The following is a 15,744-nucleotide window of genomic DNA, read 5'->3' on the forward strand; positions in this document are numbered from 1 at the left end:
TGGCTCAATAGGAGAGACCTTGCCACACACCCTAAGCTAGAGATTGCTCCCTACCACACATAATGTGTAACTAAATGAGTGACTGGAAACACTGTGAGCTACCTCACAGGTATGCATTTCTTTCAGACAGGTGGGCAAACCTGTAGGATACTTGTCAAAAAAAAAAAAAAAAAAAAAAAACTGTACAACTGTTACACACATGATGTGTTTCTCATTTTCATAGTTTTTGGTTTGGTTTGGTTTGTGTCTGTTTGTTTGCTTGCTTGTTCTTTTTACTAAAGCCCTCCCATACAATTTAAAATCAGGGGCTGGAAAGAAAGTTCAGTGGTTAGGAACACTGTCTGCTCTTCCAGAAGACCTGGGTTTGATTCTCAGCACCTCCATGACTGCTGACAACCAGTCCGAGGGGATCTGACACTCTCTAGTCTCCCAGAGCATCCAGCATGCACATGGTGCACAGACATACATACGTGCAGGCAAAATACCCATTCACATAAAAAAAGAACATATTTAAAAAATTTTTTTTTTTTTTTTTTTTTTTTTTTTGGTTTTTCGAGACAGGGTTTCTCTATATAGCCCTGGCTGTCCTGGAACTCACTTTGTAGACCAGGCAGGCCTCGAACTCAGAAATCCTCCTGCCTCTGCCTCCCGAGTGCTGGGATTAAAGGCATGCACCACCACGCCCAGCATATTTAAAATTTTTAAATCAATTTGGATTCCCAGGAAAAAGTCTGTGTCCCCATCCCCATTCTCCCGCCCCCATCCTCACTGCCCCGCACACACACCCACTATGTTGCCAATAGTGTGTTATCAAATGAAAAACAGCATCAGTGAATTCCAACTGGAATCATTTTTATGGCTGGGTTTGAGTATCTTTCCTTGTCTCAGAATCATCTGACCATTTATGCAACACATTAAAGAATAGCAAGGCCTATTATCTAAGCACTTGAGAGATGGAAGCAGGAAGACCAAAAATTCAAGGTAATCTTGGCTTCTTATCAAGTCTGAGACTAGCCGGGGCTACTCGAGACTTGATGTCAAAAGACAAACAAAACCAAAAAGGAAAAAAAAAAAGGAAAAAAAAAAATCCAACAGTGTTGTCTGATAAGGAAGCTAGACTTTAAGGTCATCCTGGGTAGTGGTTTCCCTCTTATTTCATAAATGCGCTAAAAATACCAGACCACCACAATGGCCAAACAGTGAAGGAACTCACACTGAGGAACCAAGTCCCCAATTGACTGGTCTTATCCTACTGAGATCCACCATGACCTTGGCTAAACAGATGGGGGAGGGGTATTTGTTTTTGACCAAGCAAAGGGCCTGGAAGGTACTAGGCAAAGACACTTGCCACTGGGCTCCACCCACTGTCTAAGCTTTTGGGGTTCGTATATTTCAGATTTGTTAGGAGGCAATGGGTGCTGCAGTGAATAAGGGACTGGGAATAACGCCTGTGGTTCGCCTCTGCTGCCTTCAAGCAGTTGGACCATCGATGTGGTTGCCCCTCGGGAGCTGAGGAAACACCTTGGAGATCCATAGACGAGTGAACCACACCGTGAAACAGGCAGGTTAAAATTGCAAGCACGTGGCCTCAAAGACCGGTCAGTGGGCAAAACGCACTTGCTGCCAAGCCTGAGATCCAGAGTTTGAGCCCTGGAAACCACATTAAGTAGAGAATGGAGTTCAACAAATAATTGTCCTCTGGTCTCCACTTGTATATCATGGACTTGGCGCGCGCGCACAAGGATTGGTTATAGGAGTCCAAAGTGGTCGAATGCAATTTTAAATCTTGAGCTACCCTGCCAAACATTAGAACGGGCTTTGCTGACATGATGTTTAAAGAAAGGAGAAGATCTGGAGATAGCTAGACAGCCAGTGCCGTGGCTCTGAAGAGATGTGCACGTGTCTACAACACAGGGAGCAGGCCGCTAGACATTGCTCCATCCTCAGCACCAGAAGCAACAACAAAAGCAAAGAAAGCTCCAGGACTTGGGAGCCAGTGGTTTTTAATCCCAGCTGCTTGGGTGGCTGAGGCAGGAGGATGGAGACCCCCAGCATGGACTACAGGGGGATGCCCAGTTTCAAAAAGGAAAAAAGGTGAGGGAGGAGGAGACATGGCTAGAAGTAGTGACCCAAGCCTGGAATCTCAACACTCAGGAAGCTAAGGCCAGAGGAATGTCACACGTACGAGGCTAGTCTGGGCTACATAGCAAGAACCTGCCTCACAAAAACAGACTCAAGGCAGACACAGAAAGGAATATTGGTGGGTCAGAGGAAGTACAGAGTGGGAAGGAGAGAAGAGAGGAGTGGAGAAGAGGGAAGGGAGGGGAGAGGAAGAGCCGGAAGACCCACCGAGATAAATAGTAAGCAGAGGACTTTTTTTGAAACAGGGTCCATCTTGTCGCCCTGCATATCCTGGAACTCACTATGTGCATACTAGGCTGTACACAGAGATGGGTCTGCAGAGGGCTTTTGTTTGTTTGTTTGTTTGTTTGTTTATTGGTTTTTCGAGACAGGGTTTCTCTGTATAGCCCTGGCTGTCCTGGAACTCACTTTGTAGACCAGGCTGGCCTCGAACTCAGAAATCCCCCTGCTTCCCTAGTGCTGGGATTAAAGGCGTGCACCACCACGCCCGGCTGCAAAGGGCTTTTGTAACTTTTGTTCTTTGTCTTCCTGTTCTGCCATGCTGGGGATTAATCCCACAGTTTTGTACATGTTTGGTAAGTGCTCCTATCTACTGATATAGCCCTGGATGTCCTGGAACTCACTGTGTAGACCAGGCTGGCCTCGAACTCACAGAAATCCTGCCTCTGTCTTCCAAGTGCTGGAATTAAAAGCCTGTATGACCTTTCCTACTTTAGTTCTTGATGTCTGCTTCAAGATGTCTAGCTCTTGCCTGTATCTGGCCATTATATCAAAGGCTTAGAGACAGCCCAGTGCCCACCCCTGCTGCTAAAGAGGTAATAATCAATCCCACATCCCCAGGCACACTTGGGCAATCATGTTTGTTTTGGATTATAGTTCCTACCGATGTGAGGTCATTGCTCCACTCTGGTTATCTCCCATAGATAACCAGATTCACTTTAAGGGAATGCCACTCATAACCGCATCCGACACAATGGTTCCAGCCTTGCCTCTGACAGCCTGGCTGGATCCATATCACATAGTAGCTGGGAGTGAACTTCAGATCTAGGCAAAGCATAGCTATTACGTCCTCAGGAGGAGAGCAAGGACGAGAAGAGCTCAATCTTATACACGGCCAAGCAAGTGGATCGTGGTTTATTAATGAGAGAAGGGACAAAGGTGCTGGCACCCAGGACTGAGATGTGTTCTGAGGAACCATTCCAAGGGTTTTTCAGGGACACAAGGCCAACTACTAAAGTCTTCTTCAGGGCTGGAGAGATGGCTCAGGGGTTAAAAGCACTGACTGCTCTTCCAGAGGTTCTCAGTTCAATTCCCAACACCCACACAGTGGCTCACAACATCTGTAACGGGATCTGATGCCCTCTTCTGGTGTGTCTGAAGACAGCTACAGTTCTCTCTCTCTCTCTCTCTCTCTCTATATATATATATATATATACATATATATATATACAGATATGTATATATATATCTGTATATATATACATATACATATACAGATAGATAGATAGATAGATAGATAGATAGATAGATAGATATAGATAATCTTTAAAGTCTTCCTTAAAGGACACAGATATCCAGATACCCCATCACAAAATTCGGAGATGTTAAAGAGGATCAAGCTGTTGTGAGGCTATGCCAGTACCTGGCAAATACAGAAGTGGATGCTCACAGTCATCTATTCTATGGAACACAGGGCCCCTAATGAAGGAGCTAGAGAAAGAACCCAAGGAGCTGAAGGGGTCTGCAACCCTATAGGTGGAACAACAATATGAACTAATCAGTATCTCCCCCACCAGAGCTGTGTCTCTAGTTGCATATGTAGCAGAGGATGGCCTAGTCGGCCATCAATGGGAGGAGAGGCCCTTGGTCTTGCGAAGATCATATGCCCCAGTACAGGGGAATGCCAGGGCTAAGAAGCAGGAGTGGGTGGGTTGGGGAGTAGGGTGGGGGGAGGGTATAGGGAACTTTGGGGATAGGATTTGAAATGTAAATGAAGAAAATATCTAATAAAAAAAAAAAAAAAGGAGGATCAAGCTGTTGCCCCAGCTGTGGATAAAGGATCTTCAGGAAAGATGGAGACTAAGTAGGAAACAAAGGAAACTTCACAGGTTTTGACAACTTGAGGGTTCTGACTTTAGATGCACCAGGTCCAGAGGAGTATGAGGCAGGTCCATCCTAAAGGTACTGCTGTTGGCACAAGGGGACCAGGGTAGCTCTCACACCAATGACCTACTGGTGTATCTCCACCAGTTTAAACCTCCATTTTCTTTCATGGAAAAGAAATTTTAGCTGTTAGAAATGAACCCCCTGTGGTGGTGAAGACTTTTAAATCCCAGCACTAGAGAAGCAGAAGGTAGACTTGTGAATACCACCCTAGACTTCGGGCCAACCTGGGCTACATAGGGAGATCCAGTCTCAGAGACAGAGAGGGGAAGAGGGAGGGAGGGGAGGAGCCAGGAGTTGTTGGGAAGAGAAATCAGTGAGCAGTTTGCCACATGCCTGGATCTTCTTACAATAAATGGTATCTTAGGAACTCTCCTTGTCTGAGTGTCACCAAAGAAGGCTCTCCCCAAGATTTTACCCCATACCCCACGTCTAAAGGTGCCACCAGCTGTCTAGCTGTCCGCTAGATGCGGCTCTGAGCACTGTTTCTCATTAAAGGCAGAACCCACACGTGCTTCCTGACTCTCTAAACTTGCCCGGGGATCCCAGAGATTATCTTGTCACACCTTTCCACTACCTCAAGAATTTCCACTACTCATGCCTGGCTTGGACGCCTTCCCTCCCTCTCAGCTCCCCTGGTCCCTCACGCTCCTCTTGCCCCTCACCTGATATAGGGGAGAAAGGGGTTGACGTGCCCAGAGAGCACCGCGACCACGTAGGAGATGATGAAGGCTGCGGACGACCAAGTCACCAAGAGGAAGGGGACGAAAGCCATTCCCCTGAGGAAGCACAGCATCGCGGTGAGAGGGCGCTGAGCTCGTCGGACCAAGAAGCTGGCTTGCTGCGGACTGCCTGGAGGCGGTGGCCAAGACACAGACAGCTAACGGCGCGGCGGGACAGAGGCTCCGCGACGGCCCGGGCAGGCCCAGCCCCGGAGGGAGGGAAGCGCTCAGAGACCCGAGGGCGGAGAGCGGACGGGCAGCCGGGTGGGTGGGGCGCGGGCGGTCTTGGCTTGTTGCGAAACCGGTGAAGTCATAAAGCGGCAGCCTGGTCCCGCGGAGCTAGAGCGCGCAGCCACCTCCCCGCCCACGCCACGCCACGCGGGACCGCTCGGCTTCCTTTCGCTTTTGCTTGAGACAGCGACGGGTGGGTGCGGCGGGAGACGCGGGACCCCGCGAGGCTGGCCAGCTCTTGGGCAAGTCCCGCCAAACTGGCTGGATTCCCAACTCCTCCTTCCCTTGGGGGTTTTTCCTCTGAGCCTCTCTCTCCAGCACCCACTGAACTTCCTTCCAGAGCCTGGCCACCAGTGATGCGCACCCCATCGGGTCGCGCTATGGGTTCTGGAGTTCAGGCAAAGGGGCTCAATGATGTTTGGGTCACTGGGCATGGACGTCACACACACCTTTGTGATAAGCACCGGGAAAGCCAAATCGCGTAGTAGCCAGGCCTGATAGCACAAGTCTGTCATCCCTGCTGCCTGACTACTAAGGAGGCTGAAGCAAGAGGATCACAAGTTCAAGGTCTGAATGCGCAGCTTAGTGAGCCGCCCTCTAAAGAGCTGGAAATGTAGCCCAATGGTAGAGCACTTGCCTAGAATGGACAAAGGATCTAATTCAGGCAAGTGACAGAAAGGGTTGGATTCAGCCCTGGCCCACCCACCAAAAGCTACTTGGAGTATATATCTGTTCCCACCAATTCTACTTCGAGTATTTATTTCCTAGCAGCAAGACAAGATGACTTGATCCATTTCAGATCCACCCAACCAGGCACCAAACCAATCGGTGTTCCTGAAGCACTGGCTAGCTCTGCGGGTCTGAGCTATAGTTTGGGAATTCTGAGCACCACTTTTGGCCATAGATGACCTAATACAGGTTCATCTCAGCCACATAAATGTGCCTTGTGTGCCATACCATGCTAGGGAATAGCCTACAGGGATTAAACACCATCAGAACTAGAAAACGGATCTACTGGCTATGTAGAACAGGATTTTAAAAAAACGAAATAGACCAGATCAGAGCTGGGGACCCAAGAGAATAACAGAGCTTTCAAGGGGACATCTGGGGCTGAGCACATGACCTCGGGCTAGCACCCTACTACATCCCTGACTCCAAAAGGAAATAATTAACCAGACCCAAACAAGACTGCTTTGGCACGCCAAGGAGACAGCAAAACTGCACAGACTGTAAATGCTTGCTTCTTTAAGATATTTAAATACCCATGAGGCAAGGGGTGACTTGGTTTTAGCCAGATGTGGAGCTCACACCTGCAATCTCGACACTTGGAAAGGCTGAGCAGGACAACCAAGAGCTCAGAGCCAGACTGGGCTACACAGTGAGTCCTAGACACACATGGGCTACAGAGATCCTGTCTCAAATATCACTCAATCATGACTGTGGGGGGAGGGGGGGACTCTTTGGACCCATTTAAAAATCTTCAGCCGGGGTCTACAGAGTAAGTTCCAGGACAGTCAGGGCTATTCAGAGAAACCCTGTCTCAAAAAAACCGAAAAACAACAACAACAAAAAACCACCGTTCAGCCAGAACGTCTCCTTACAGCATCTGGAGAGCCAGTCCCTCAGTCACTTCAAGCTTATAGAAACCTGGGCCTAAGAGAGGGCTCCGTGGCTGCAGGGGCTTGCTGCCAAGCCTGATGACCTGAATTCCATTTCATGGGCCCACATAATAGAAGGAGAAAACTGACTGCCTTGAGCTATCTTAGACTTCCACACACATGCTACAATACCCTCAAACACACACGTGTACACATGCACACACCACCTTAGATATCACAAAAGCTGTCATTCACAGTATTCATCATACATCTTTACCTGGTTTCCTGTGTTTTGAAAACCCACTCTCAGTCTTCTGCCCCATCTCCACTCCCCACCCTATGTCTCCTTTTTTACCATTAGTAAAATTTAGATCAAAATGAAATTCTCCCTTAGACAGAGGACTAATGACCCCACAAAAGCACTCCATTTGATCACCTTATATCTTTGTTGATTGTATAATGCTCTACAAACCCCAATTTGACAATTATTGTTTTTGCTGTTTAGGCTCTCTCTCTCTCTCTCTCTCTCTCTCTCTCTCTCTCTCTCTCTCTCTCTCTCTCTCTCTCTCATTTTTGTTTTGTTTTTTAGAATCTCTCTGTGTGACCTAGGCTAGTCTCCAGCTCACCTTGAAATCTCACTGCTGTGAACAGACACCGTGACCAAGGCAAGTCTTATAGAGACAACATTTAATTGGGGCTGGCTTACAGGTTCAGAGGTTCAGTCCATTATTGTCAAGGCAAGAGCTCAGCACCATCCAGGCAGGCATGGTTCAGGAGGACCTGAGAGTTCTGCATCTTCATCTGAAGGCTGCTAGTGGAAGACTCACCTCCAGGAAGCTAGGGTGAGGGTCTTAGAGACTACACCCACAGAGACACACCTACTCCAACAAGGCCACACCTCTGAATAATGTCACTCCCTGGGCCGAGCATATACAAGCCATCACAGGCATTTTCTCAATTAATGAACAAGGTGGGGGGGGGGGCAGCCCATTGTGTGTAGTGCCATCCCTGGCCTGGTAGTCCTGGGCTCTATAAGAAGCCAAGCTGAGCAAGCCAGGGGAAGCAACCCAGTAAGCATCATCCCTCCATGGCCTCTGCATCAGCTCCAGCCTCCAGGTTCCTGCCCTGTGTGAGTTCCTGTCCGGACTTCCTCTGGTGATGAACAGCAATGTGGAAGTGTAAGCTGAGTAAACCCTTTCCTCCCCAACCTGCTTCTTTGTCATGATGTTTGTGCAGGAATACAAACCCTGCCTAAGATACAAGGTAAAGCTGTATACCCAAAGACAAATGCAGACTACTTAAGGCATTTTTGTTAATTACAACGAATAGGCTAATTTTGAGGAAAGCCAGCATAATGATGATTCATTTCAATTGTCAACTTAATGATATTAGGAGATAGCTAGAATATTAATGTAACACACCGTGGATGTGTCTCTGAAGGCATTTCCAAAAAAGGCTTAACTTCAAGCAAGCAGCACCATCCCATGGGCTCTGAGTGAATAAAAAGGAGAGGAAGAAAAGGCCAGGGGAACATTTTCCCCCTCCCTCAGGGCTACAGATCAAGCTGGTCTACTGTGTGACTTGCCTGCCATGGTGGGCTGAATTCCTGTGAACTGTGAGCCAAAATAAGCCCTTCCACGTTTAAGCAGCCTTTTCTTAGGTAATTAGTCACAGCAAGGACAGTAATGACTGCAAGTGGGTATGGGGACTGACAACCAAAGGCTGCTGGCGCCAGAAAGCAAAGAGGCAATTAAATCCAAGGCAACACCAAACTCAATCTATTTAGACCTGCCAACAAAAGCATGTCTTGGGTTTCAGGAAATTAGATCGTATCGGTCACAATGGAAGACAGAAGGGTTGAACTGCTATGCTATGCAAAAGCCTGCAGCCAACTTTAGGTACCTGGGCTTTCTCTTTCTCCCACTTCTCTATACGTTTACATATTTATGTTGTGTGTGCACACATGATAGCTTGTGCTCAGGCCATGGAATGTGCGTGAAGGTCAGGACTACTTAGAAAAGCCAAGTCTCTCCTTCTACCATGTGGGTATGTGGATTCTGGGGAATCCAACTTAGAGCATCAGGCTTAGCCACAGAGCTCTCTTGCTGGTCCCCAACCAGGACTGTCTCAAAATCTATCCACATGTCAAACATTAGCTAAGAGACACAGGTCTGTCTTCATCAGCCTTTGTAGAGACTTAGTTCTTAAAGAATTTGGAATAAGCTTATTAGGGTTTTTTGTGGGTTTTGTTGTTGTTGTTGTTGTTTTGTTTTGTTTTGTTTTTGTAATCTTGTCACAAGCTATGGTCATCTGAAAAGAGAGAACATCAACTGAGAAAATGCCTCCTGCAGACTAACTCGTAGGCTAGCCTGAGGGGCATTTTCTTGATAAATGGTTGGTACAGGAAGGTCCAGTCTACAGTGGATCATGCCACTACTTACCAGGCAGTCCCAGGTCATATAAAAAGAAAATTGAGCGCATGGAGAGACAGCTAAGTAAGCAACGTTCCTCCATGGTCTGCTTCGGGTCCTGCCTTAAGTTCCTGTCATGACTTCCCTCTGTGATCAAGCCTTTTCTTCTTTGTGGAGAAAGGTTTTGGTTGGTATTTTATCACAGCAAGAGAAACCAAACTAAATAGGATGCATGCCAGGACCACCTGGCAGGCAGGACAGCAGCTATGACCCATGTAATGATAGTCATTCATAGCAAGCTGGATCCCTACAGGTATACAACTATAACTAACCGTGTGCGTGTGCGAGCGTGCGTGTGTGTGTGTGTGTGTGTGTGTGTGTATGCGTGCATGTGTGTGTGTGTGTGTGTGTGTGTGTGTGTGTGTGTGTGTACAGCACATGGTGTCAAACAGCCCTGAGAGGACACTGTTCTCTTTCACATAATTGCCATACAGCCGATCTTCCCAACTCCTAGTTTTACTTTGTGCACCACTACGCCCCCCCCCCTTTTTTTTTTTTTTTTTGGTTTTTTGAGACAAGGTTTCTCTGTGTAGTCCTGGCTGTCCCAGAACTCACTCTGTAGACCAGGCTGACCTTGAATTCAGAATTCCGCCTGCCTCTGGCTCCCAAGTGCTAGGATTAAAGGCGTGTGCCACCACTGCCTGCCTGACAGTTCAAACAGCTGTAAGCCATTAAGTACTTTCTTGGGATTTGAACCCGGGGTCCTTTGGAACAGCAGTCATTGCACTTAACCATTGAGCCACTGCTCCAGCACCATGTCCAACTCTTACTTCTGTATTTAAAATAACAGGGAATACTTTGACTTTGCACACTTCAGTTATTTTCCCCCGGAGAGACATTGCCCTGCCAAAAGAGCGAGTAAATGTCTTAACCTATGAGAGCATCCTAACTCACCTGAGGATGGCATGGTTTTCTTTGCCATCCACTAACATGGGTGTGTCTGTCAAACATTACTTCCATCTTCATGGGAGCTATAAACTACTGAATTTAAGTTGTTTTTTTTTAAGATTTATTTATTTTATTTATATGAATACACTGTAGCTATCTTCAGAGGGCATCAGACCACATTATAGATGGTTGTGAGCCACCATGTGTTTGCTGGGAATTGAACTCAGGACCTCTGGAAGAGCAGTCAGTGCTTTTAACCTCTGAGCCATCTTGCCAGCCCTGATTTTATTTTTTATTTATTTTTATTTATTTATTTATTTATTTATTTATTTATTTGTGCTTTTAACCTCTGAGCCATCTCGCCAGCCCTGATTTTATTTTTTATATTTATTTATTTATTTATTTATTTATTTATTTATTTATTTATTTATTTATTTTGGTTTTTCGAGACCCGGTTTCTCTGTATAGACCTGGCTGTCCTGGAACTCACTCTGTAGACCAGGCTGGCCTCGAACTGGGAAATCCACCTGCCTCTGCTTTCCAACTGCTGGGATTAAAGGCATGTGCCACCACTGCCCGGCGCCAGCCCTGATTTTAAATTTTAACCTATACTCCCTTTTAAAGTCCATGATTGCTTATTCCTTACTAGTTACTACCTCCAGCTTCTAATTTTCCCTTCTCACTGGCAGAATCCCATTTATTCTGCCTCTCCCCAGAGGATTATTAGATCGTAGCCTCCTGGGCAGTTATGGGTGCTATTTGAGTTGATTCGGACCCATTTGTGAAATATGTATCTTCTGGTATCTATAGAAATGCTGTTTGGGGGAAGCTGTCTTAAAATCTGATGAGATGATTGAACTCCATCAGCTGTATTGGAATATGGAGTCACTGACCTTAGGAAAAGAGACTTTGATAGGGGTTGAGGTTGGTGAGAACCGGTGTTTCCAGGTTCTTGGTTTTATTCAAAAAAAAGTAAAGGCTCATGAAGGTTTCCTAAAGAAACAGATAACTTTATTTGGAACTGAGCAATAGCACAAATTAAACAGGGCTGTACTGTCTGTGCATAGGCATAAATGATAGAGTGTTACTAAGGGTGAGGAAAAATGTCTGTCCTCAATGAGCGCTCATGCACAGACGTTAATTTCTTTTGATGATGTACAATGGTTATGTAACATATCAATAGGCGGGCTGGAGAGATGGCTCAGCAGTTAAGAGCACTGACTGCTCTTCTAGAGGACCTGAGTTCAAGTCCCAGCAACCACATGGTGACTCACAACTACCTGTAGTGAGATCTGATGCCTTCTTCTGGTGTGTCTAAAGACAGCTACAGTGTACTCATACACATAAAATAAATAAATCTTTTTTAAAAATATAAAAATATCAATAGGCAAAAATGGGAAAAATATATACAACTCTCTAATCATAATTTTTCTATAAATTTAAGATTATCGCCAAGAAAATATTTCTTCTAAAAAAAGCTATAATAGTTTATGTGCAATGAACTCAATGTAAAGTTCTTCAAATATAACATACACATACACACACATACACACACACACAGAACACACAGACACACACACAGACACACACACACACACAGACGCACACACACACACAATTTGTTCTAGAGATTGAAGCTAGAGCTTTGTAAACGCCAACCACAAACTCTTCCACTGAATGGCAACCCCTGTGCTGAGCTTCTCATAGTCCTAATTTTACACTTCAGGCCAGGAGTGTCAGTCTTTGTAATCCCAGCACTTAGCATGTGAAAGCAGAAGGGTCTGAAGTTCAAGGTTAGCCTCTGATATCTAGGGAGTCTGAGGACATCCTGGGCCACATGAGACCCCATTTCAAACAAAACAAAAATTTTCATATATTTTAAGTCTCTTAGTTTATAGTGGGAGAGCTGTCTATCACACATCCAAGATCCTAGTACTGGCAGATCCAGTGTCTGGTAAGCACCTATTTCCTAGAGTTCACCCTCATGTGTCTTTTTATATCAGGAACCTTGCTCTTGTGCTGTTTTCTTCTAAAAAGCATGTGTGCTGAGTAGTATTGTCATCAACAAGGAACTTGAGCCAGCTAGGCGACAAGACACTCAGGCAGGTGTATAAAAGCATCTCCAAATGGAATTAGGTAAGGTGAGAAGACCCTCCCTGAAAGTGACCTGCCCCTTCCAAGTGAGACCCCCATAGAGGAGGTAGGAAGAAGGAAGCCGTCTTGCTTGCCTGCTGTCTTGCTTGCCTGCTCACCTTTGCTCCTCGTTGGTGAGCATGCTTGCATGGATTCCTGTTGGCCCTTCTGCAGTCCCTTTGGCCCATCAGACTCCAGCGTCCTCAGCTCTCTGGCAATCTTCAAGGCCTGTACCTCCATTCCAATGGCTCTCTGGCAATCTCCAAGACCTTTAGCCCCAAACCAGAGCTGCTGACACCCTCCTCCCCCAGCTTCATAGATTGAGCAACTGTTGTGTTCTCTGCCTTTACACTTTGTAAGCAGCTATTGTTGGATCATTTGCTTAACCCTCAGCTTTTATCATACACATGCATTTTATCTGTTCTGTTCCTTTTGAGAACCCTGTACAATACAGGGCACTAATTCCATCAGGAGGGCTCTATTCCCATGACCTAACTTGCTCCCAAAGATTTTTCCATCTAAGACCACCCCACTGAAGTTTCAGGTTAGGACACAGTGATGGTTTGTATATCCTTGGCCCAGGGAGTGGCACTATTAGAAGGTATGGCCTTGTTGGAGTAAATGTGGCTTTGTTAGAGTAGGTGTGTCACAGTAGATGTGGGCTTTAAGACCCTCATCCTAGCTGTCTGGAAGTCAGTCTTCCACTAGCAGCCTTCAGATGAAGATGTAGAACTCTCAGCTCCTCCTGCACCATGCCTGCCTGGATGCTGCCATGCTCCTGCCTTGATAATAATAGGCTGAATCTCTCTGGTCCTGTAAACCAATCTCAATTAAATGCTGTCCTTATAAGAGTTGCCATGGTTGAGGGTTGGAGAGATGTCTCAGCAGTTAAGAGCCCTGACTGCTTTTCCAGAGGTCCTGAGTTCAATTCCCAGCAACCACATGGTGGCTCACAACCATCTGTAATGGGATCTGATAAACTTTTCTGGTGTGTGTCTGAAAACAACTACAGCGTACTTAGATAAAATACTTTATAAAATAAATAAATCTTAAAAAAAAAAAAGAGTTGCCATGGTCATGGTGTCTGTTTACAGCAATAAAATGCTAACTAAGACAGGCACAAACACAGAGTACATAATGTAGGCATGTTACTGTGCATTGGGTAAAGATTATCCTTGTATTATTCAAATGCTGGTTTCTGTGCCCCCATATTTGGTTGCAATCTTTATTCTAAGAATCTCCGGTCTCAATGTTGTGTAAACATGGGGTTAGAGAGATGACTTAGAGGTTAAGAGCACTGGCTGCTCTTCCAGAGGTCCTGAGTTTGATTCCCAGCAATCACATGGTGGCCCATAACCACCTATAATGAGATCTGGTGCCCTCTACTGGTGTGCAGGCATACACACAGGCAGAACACTGTATACATAATAAATAAATATATCGTTTTGAAAGAACTGTTGTGTAAACATTGCTCTCCAGTTATTCCCTGATTGGTCAATAAATTTAGCTGATTGGCCTATGACTGAGCAGGGGAGGGAATAGGGTTGGACTTCCTCCTATGAGGGAGGGAAGAAGAAGCCTTGGGGAGAGAGTCCAGGAGAGACCACAAGAAAACAGAGAGCCAGATCAGCACTAAAATGCCCGTATCTCAGATATTTTGGCTGGGAGGTAGCCAGATTAGTTTAGGGGATTAAAATAGAGCAATACTGCTCAGTTGTTCTACCCTTAAAGCTGTAAAATAAATATAGAAGTCCAGTCTCAATTATTTTGGAGCTAGCTGGGTTAAGAGAGAAACTGAAGCACAAGTGACACTAGCAACATCAGGGTCCCTTTATGACCACCATAACGTGGTCACTTACTTTTTGTAAGTATGTGATGGAGGCAGAAAATACCAGCTACCCAAGTGGTGACATGAAGACCTTTGTTAATTATGAAAGCTTGGCCTTCACTTAGGCTTGTTCCCAACTAACTCTGACGCTTAAATTGACCCATCTATCCTAATCAATGTCCTGCCACGTGGCTCATTGCCTCCTGAGTAAGGCATCTCAGCACAGGAGTCATGTCTACTCCTGTTTTGCTATGGGCCATCAGCTCTTTATTAAACCAATCAGAAGATGATGGAGAAGATGTGTACAAAACACTGAGACAGGTGATGTGCTGGGGACAGCATATCATGACAGAGACTGCCCACAGCAGGCCGGGATGGAGACATCTCAGTAGTCCAAGGCAGCTCTAAAAAAAAAAAAAAAAAAACTTGTTCCCATTTCTCCTGACCTTAGCCCTGGACAACAGCTGTATAGATTTCATTTGTGCGTGGCTGCTTTTCAGTTGGCCTTGGTGTGCATAGTTATTCCATGCTATCTGACTTTCCTACTCCCTTCTCCTCTGCTCTGGTGAGCTCTGTGAAACTAGATGGTCCTTGATGTAATGATTCCTAAACAATTAAGAATTGAGGCATAGGGGCACAGCACAGCACAGTCCTAATGGTCCAGATACATGCTGTGTGCTCTCATCTTGGAAACAATGCAATAACAGCACAATGGTAGCTTCGGGTTAGTGTTTGACTTGCAAAGAAATTTTGAAAAAATTGTTAGAAAATGAAACAGAACCAACATTGGGACCCCGAGAAAGGAAAAGGCTATTGAAGTTATGAAATAAGTCTCTTTTCTTTTTTTATTAGATATTTTCTTTATTTACATTTCAAATGTTATTCCTTTTCCTGGTTTCCCCACCAAAACCCCCTACCCCCCCTCCACCCCCCGAGCTCCCCAACCCACCCACACCGGTTTCCTGGCCCTGGCATTCCCCTATACTGGGGCATGGAATCTTCACAGGACCAAGGGCCTCTCCTCCCATTGATGACTGACTAGGCCATTCTCAGGCCATGAGTCCCACTATGTGTTTTCTTTGATTGGTGGTTTAGTCCCAGAGAGCTCTGAGGGTACTGGTTAGTTCATATTGTTGTTCCTTCTATGGGGCTGCAAATCCCTTCAGCTCCTTGGGTACTTTCTCTAGCTCCTTCATTGGGGACCCTGTGCTCTATCCAATGGATTGCTATGAGCATCTACTTCTGTATTTGTCAGGCACTGGCAGAGCCTCTCAGGAGACAGCTATAACAGGCTCCTGTCAGCAAAATATTGTTGGCATCCACAATAGTGTCTGGCTTTGGTGATTGTATATGGGATGGATTCCCCAGGTAAGGCAGTCTCTGGATGGTCATTCCTTCAGTCTCTGCTCCAAACTTTGTAACTCCTTCCATGGGTATTTTGTTCTCCCTTCTAAGAAGGAGCGAAGTATCCATACTTTGGTCTTCCTTCTTGAGTTTCATGTGTTTTGCAAATTGTATCTTGGGTATTCTGAGCTTCTGGGCTAATATCCACTTATCAGTGAGTGCAT

General features: G+C 45.8%; 1 protein-coding gene across 5 annotated transcripts in view; it reads right to left on the minus strand.

Moving 5' to 3' along the window:
- The window catches only part of Dram1 (DNA damage regulated autophagy modulator 1), a 42,843-nt gene extending 30,251 nt beyond the window's left edge, over positions 1 to 12,592 (minus strand). For 3 of the 5 annotated variants that reach the window (XR_003837828.1, XR_003837827.1, XM_021174176.2), the window contains exon 1: positions 4,971 to 5,280. Coding sequence is in view for 3 of the 5 variants with exons in the window: in XM_021174176.2 (XP_021029835.1) it covers positions 4,971 to 5,101 (131 nt within the window). In the remaining 2 variants the exon portion in view is untranslated. Of the gene's footprint in view, positions 1 to 4,970; positions 5,282 to 12,467 lie in introns of those variants that run through there. The other 2 variants (XM_029482949.1, XM_029482948.1) reach the window with 2 other exon arrangements.
- Positions 12,593 to 15,744: the final 3,152 nt, after the last annotated feature.

The sequence above is a fragment of the Mus caroli genome, chromosome 10 (assembly GCF_900094665.2).
Source record: "Mus caroli chromosome 10, CAROLI_EIJ_v1.1, whole genome shotgun sequence".
Lineage (NCBI taxonomy): Eukaryota > Metazoa > Chordata > Mammalia > Rodentia > Muridae > Mus > Mus caroli.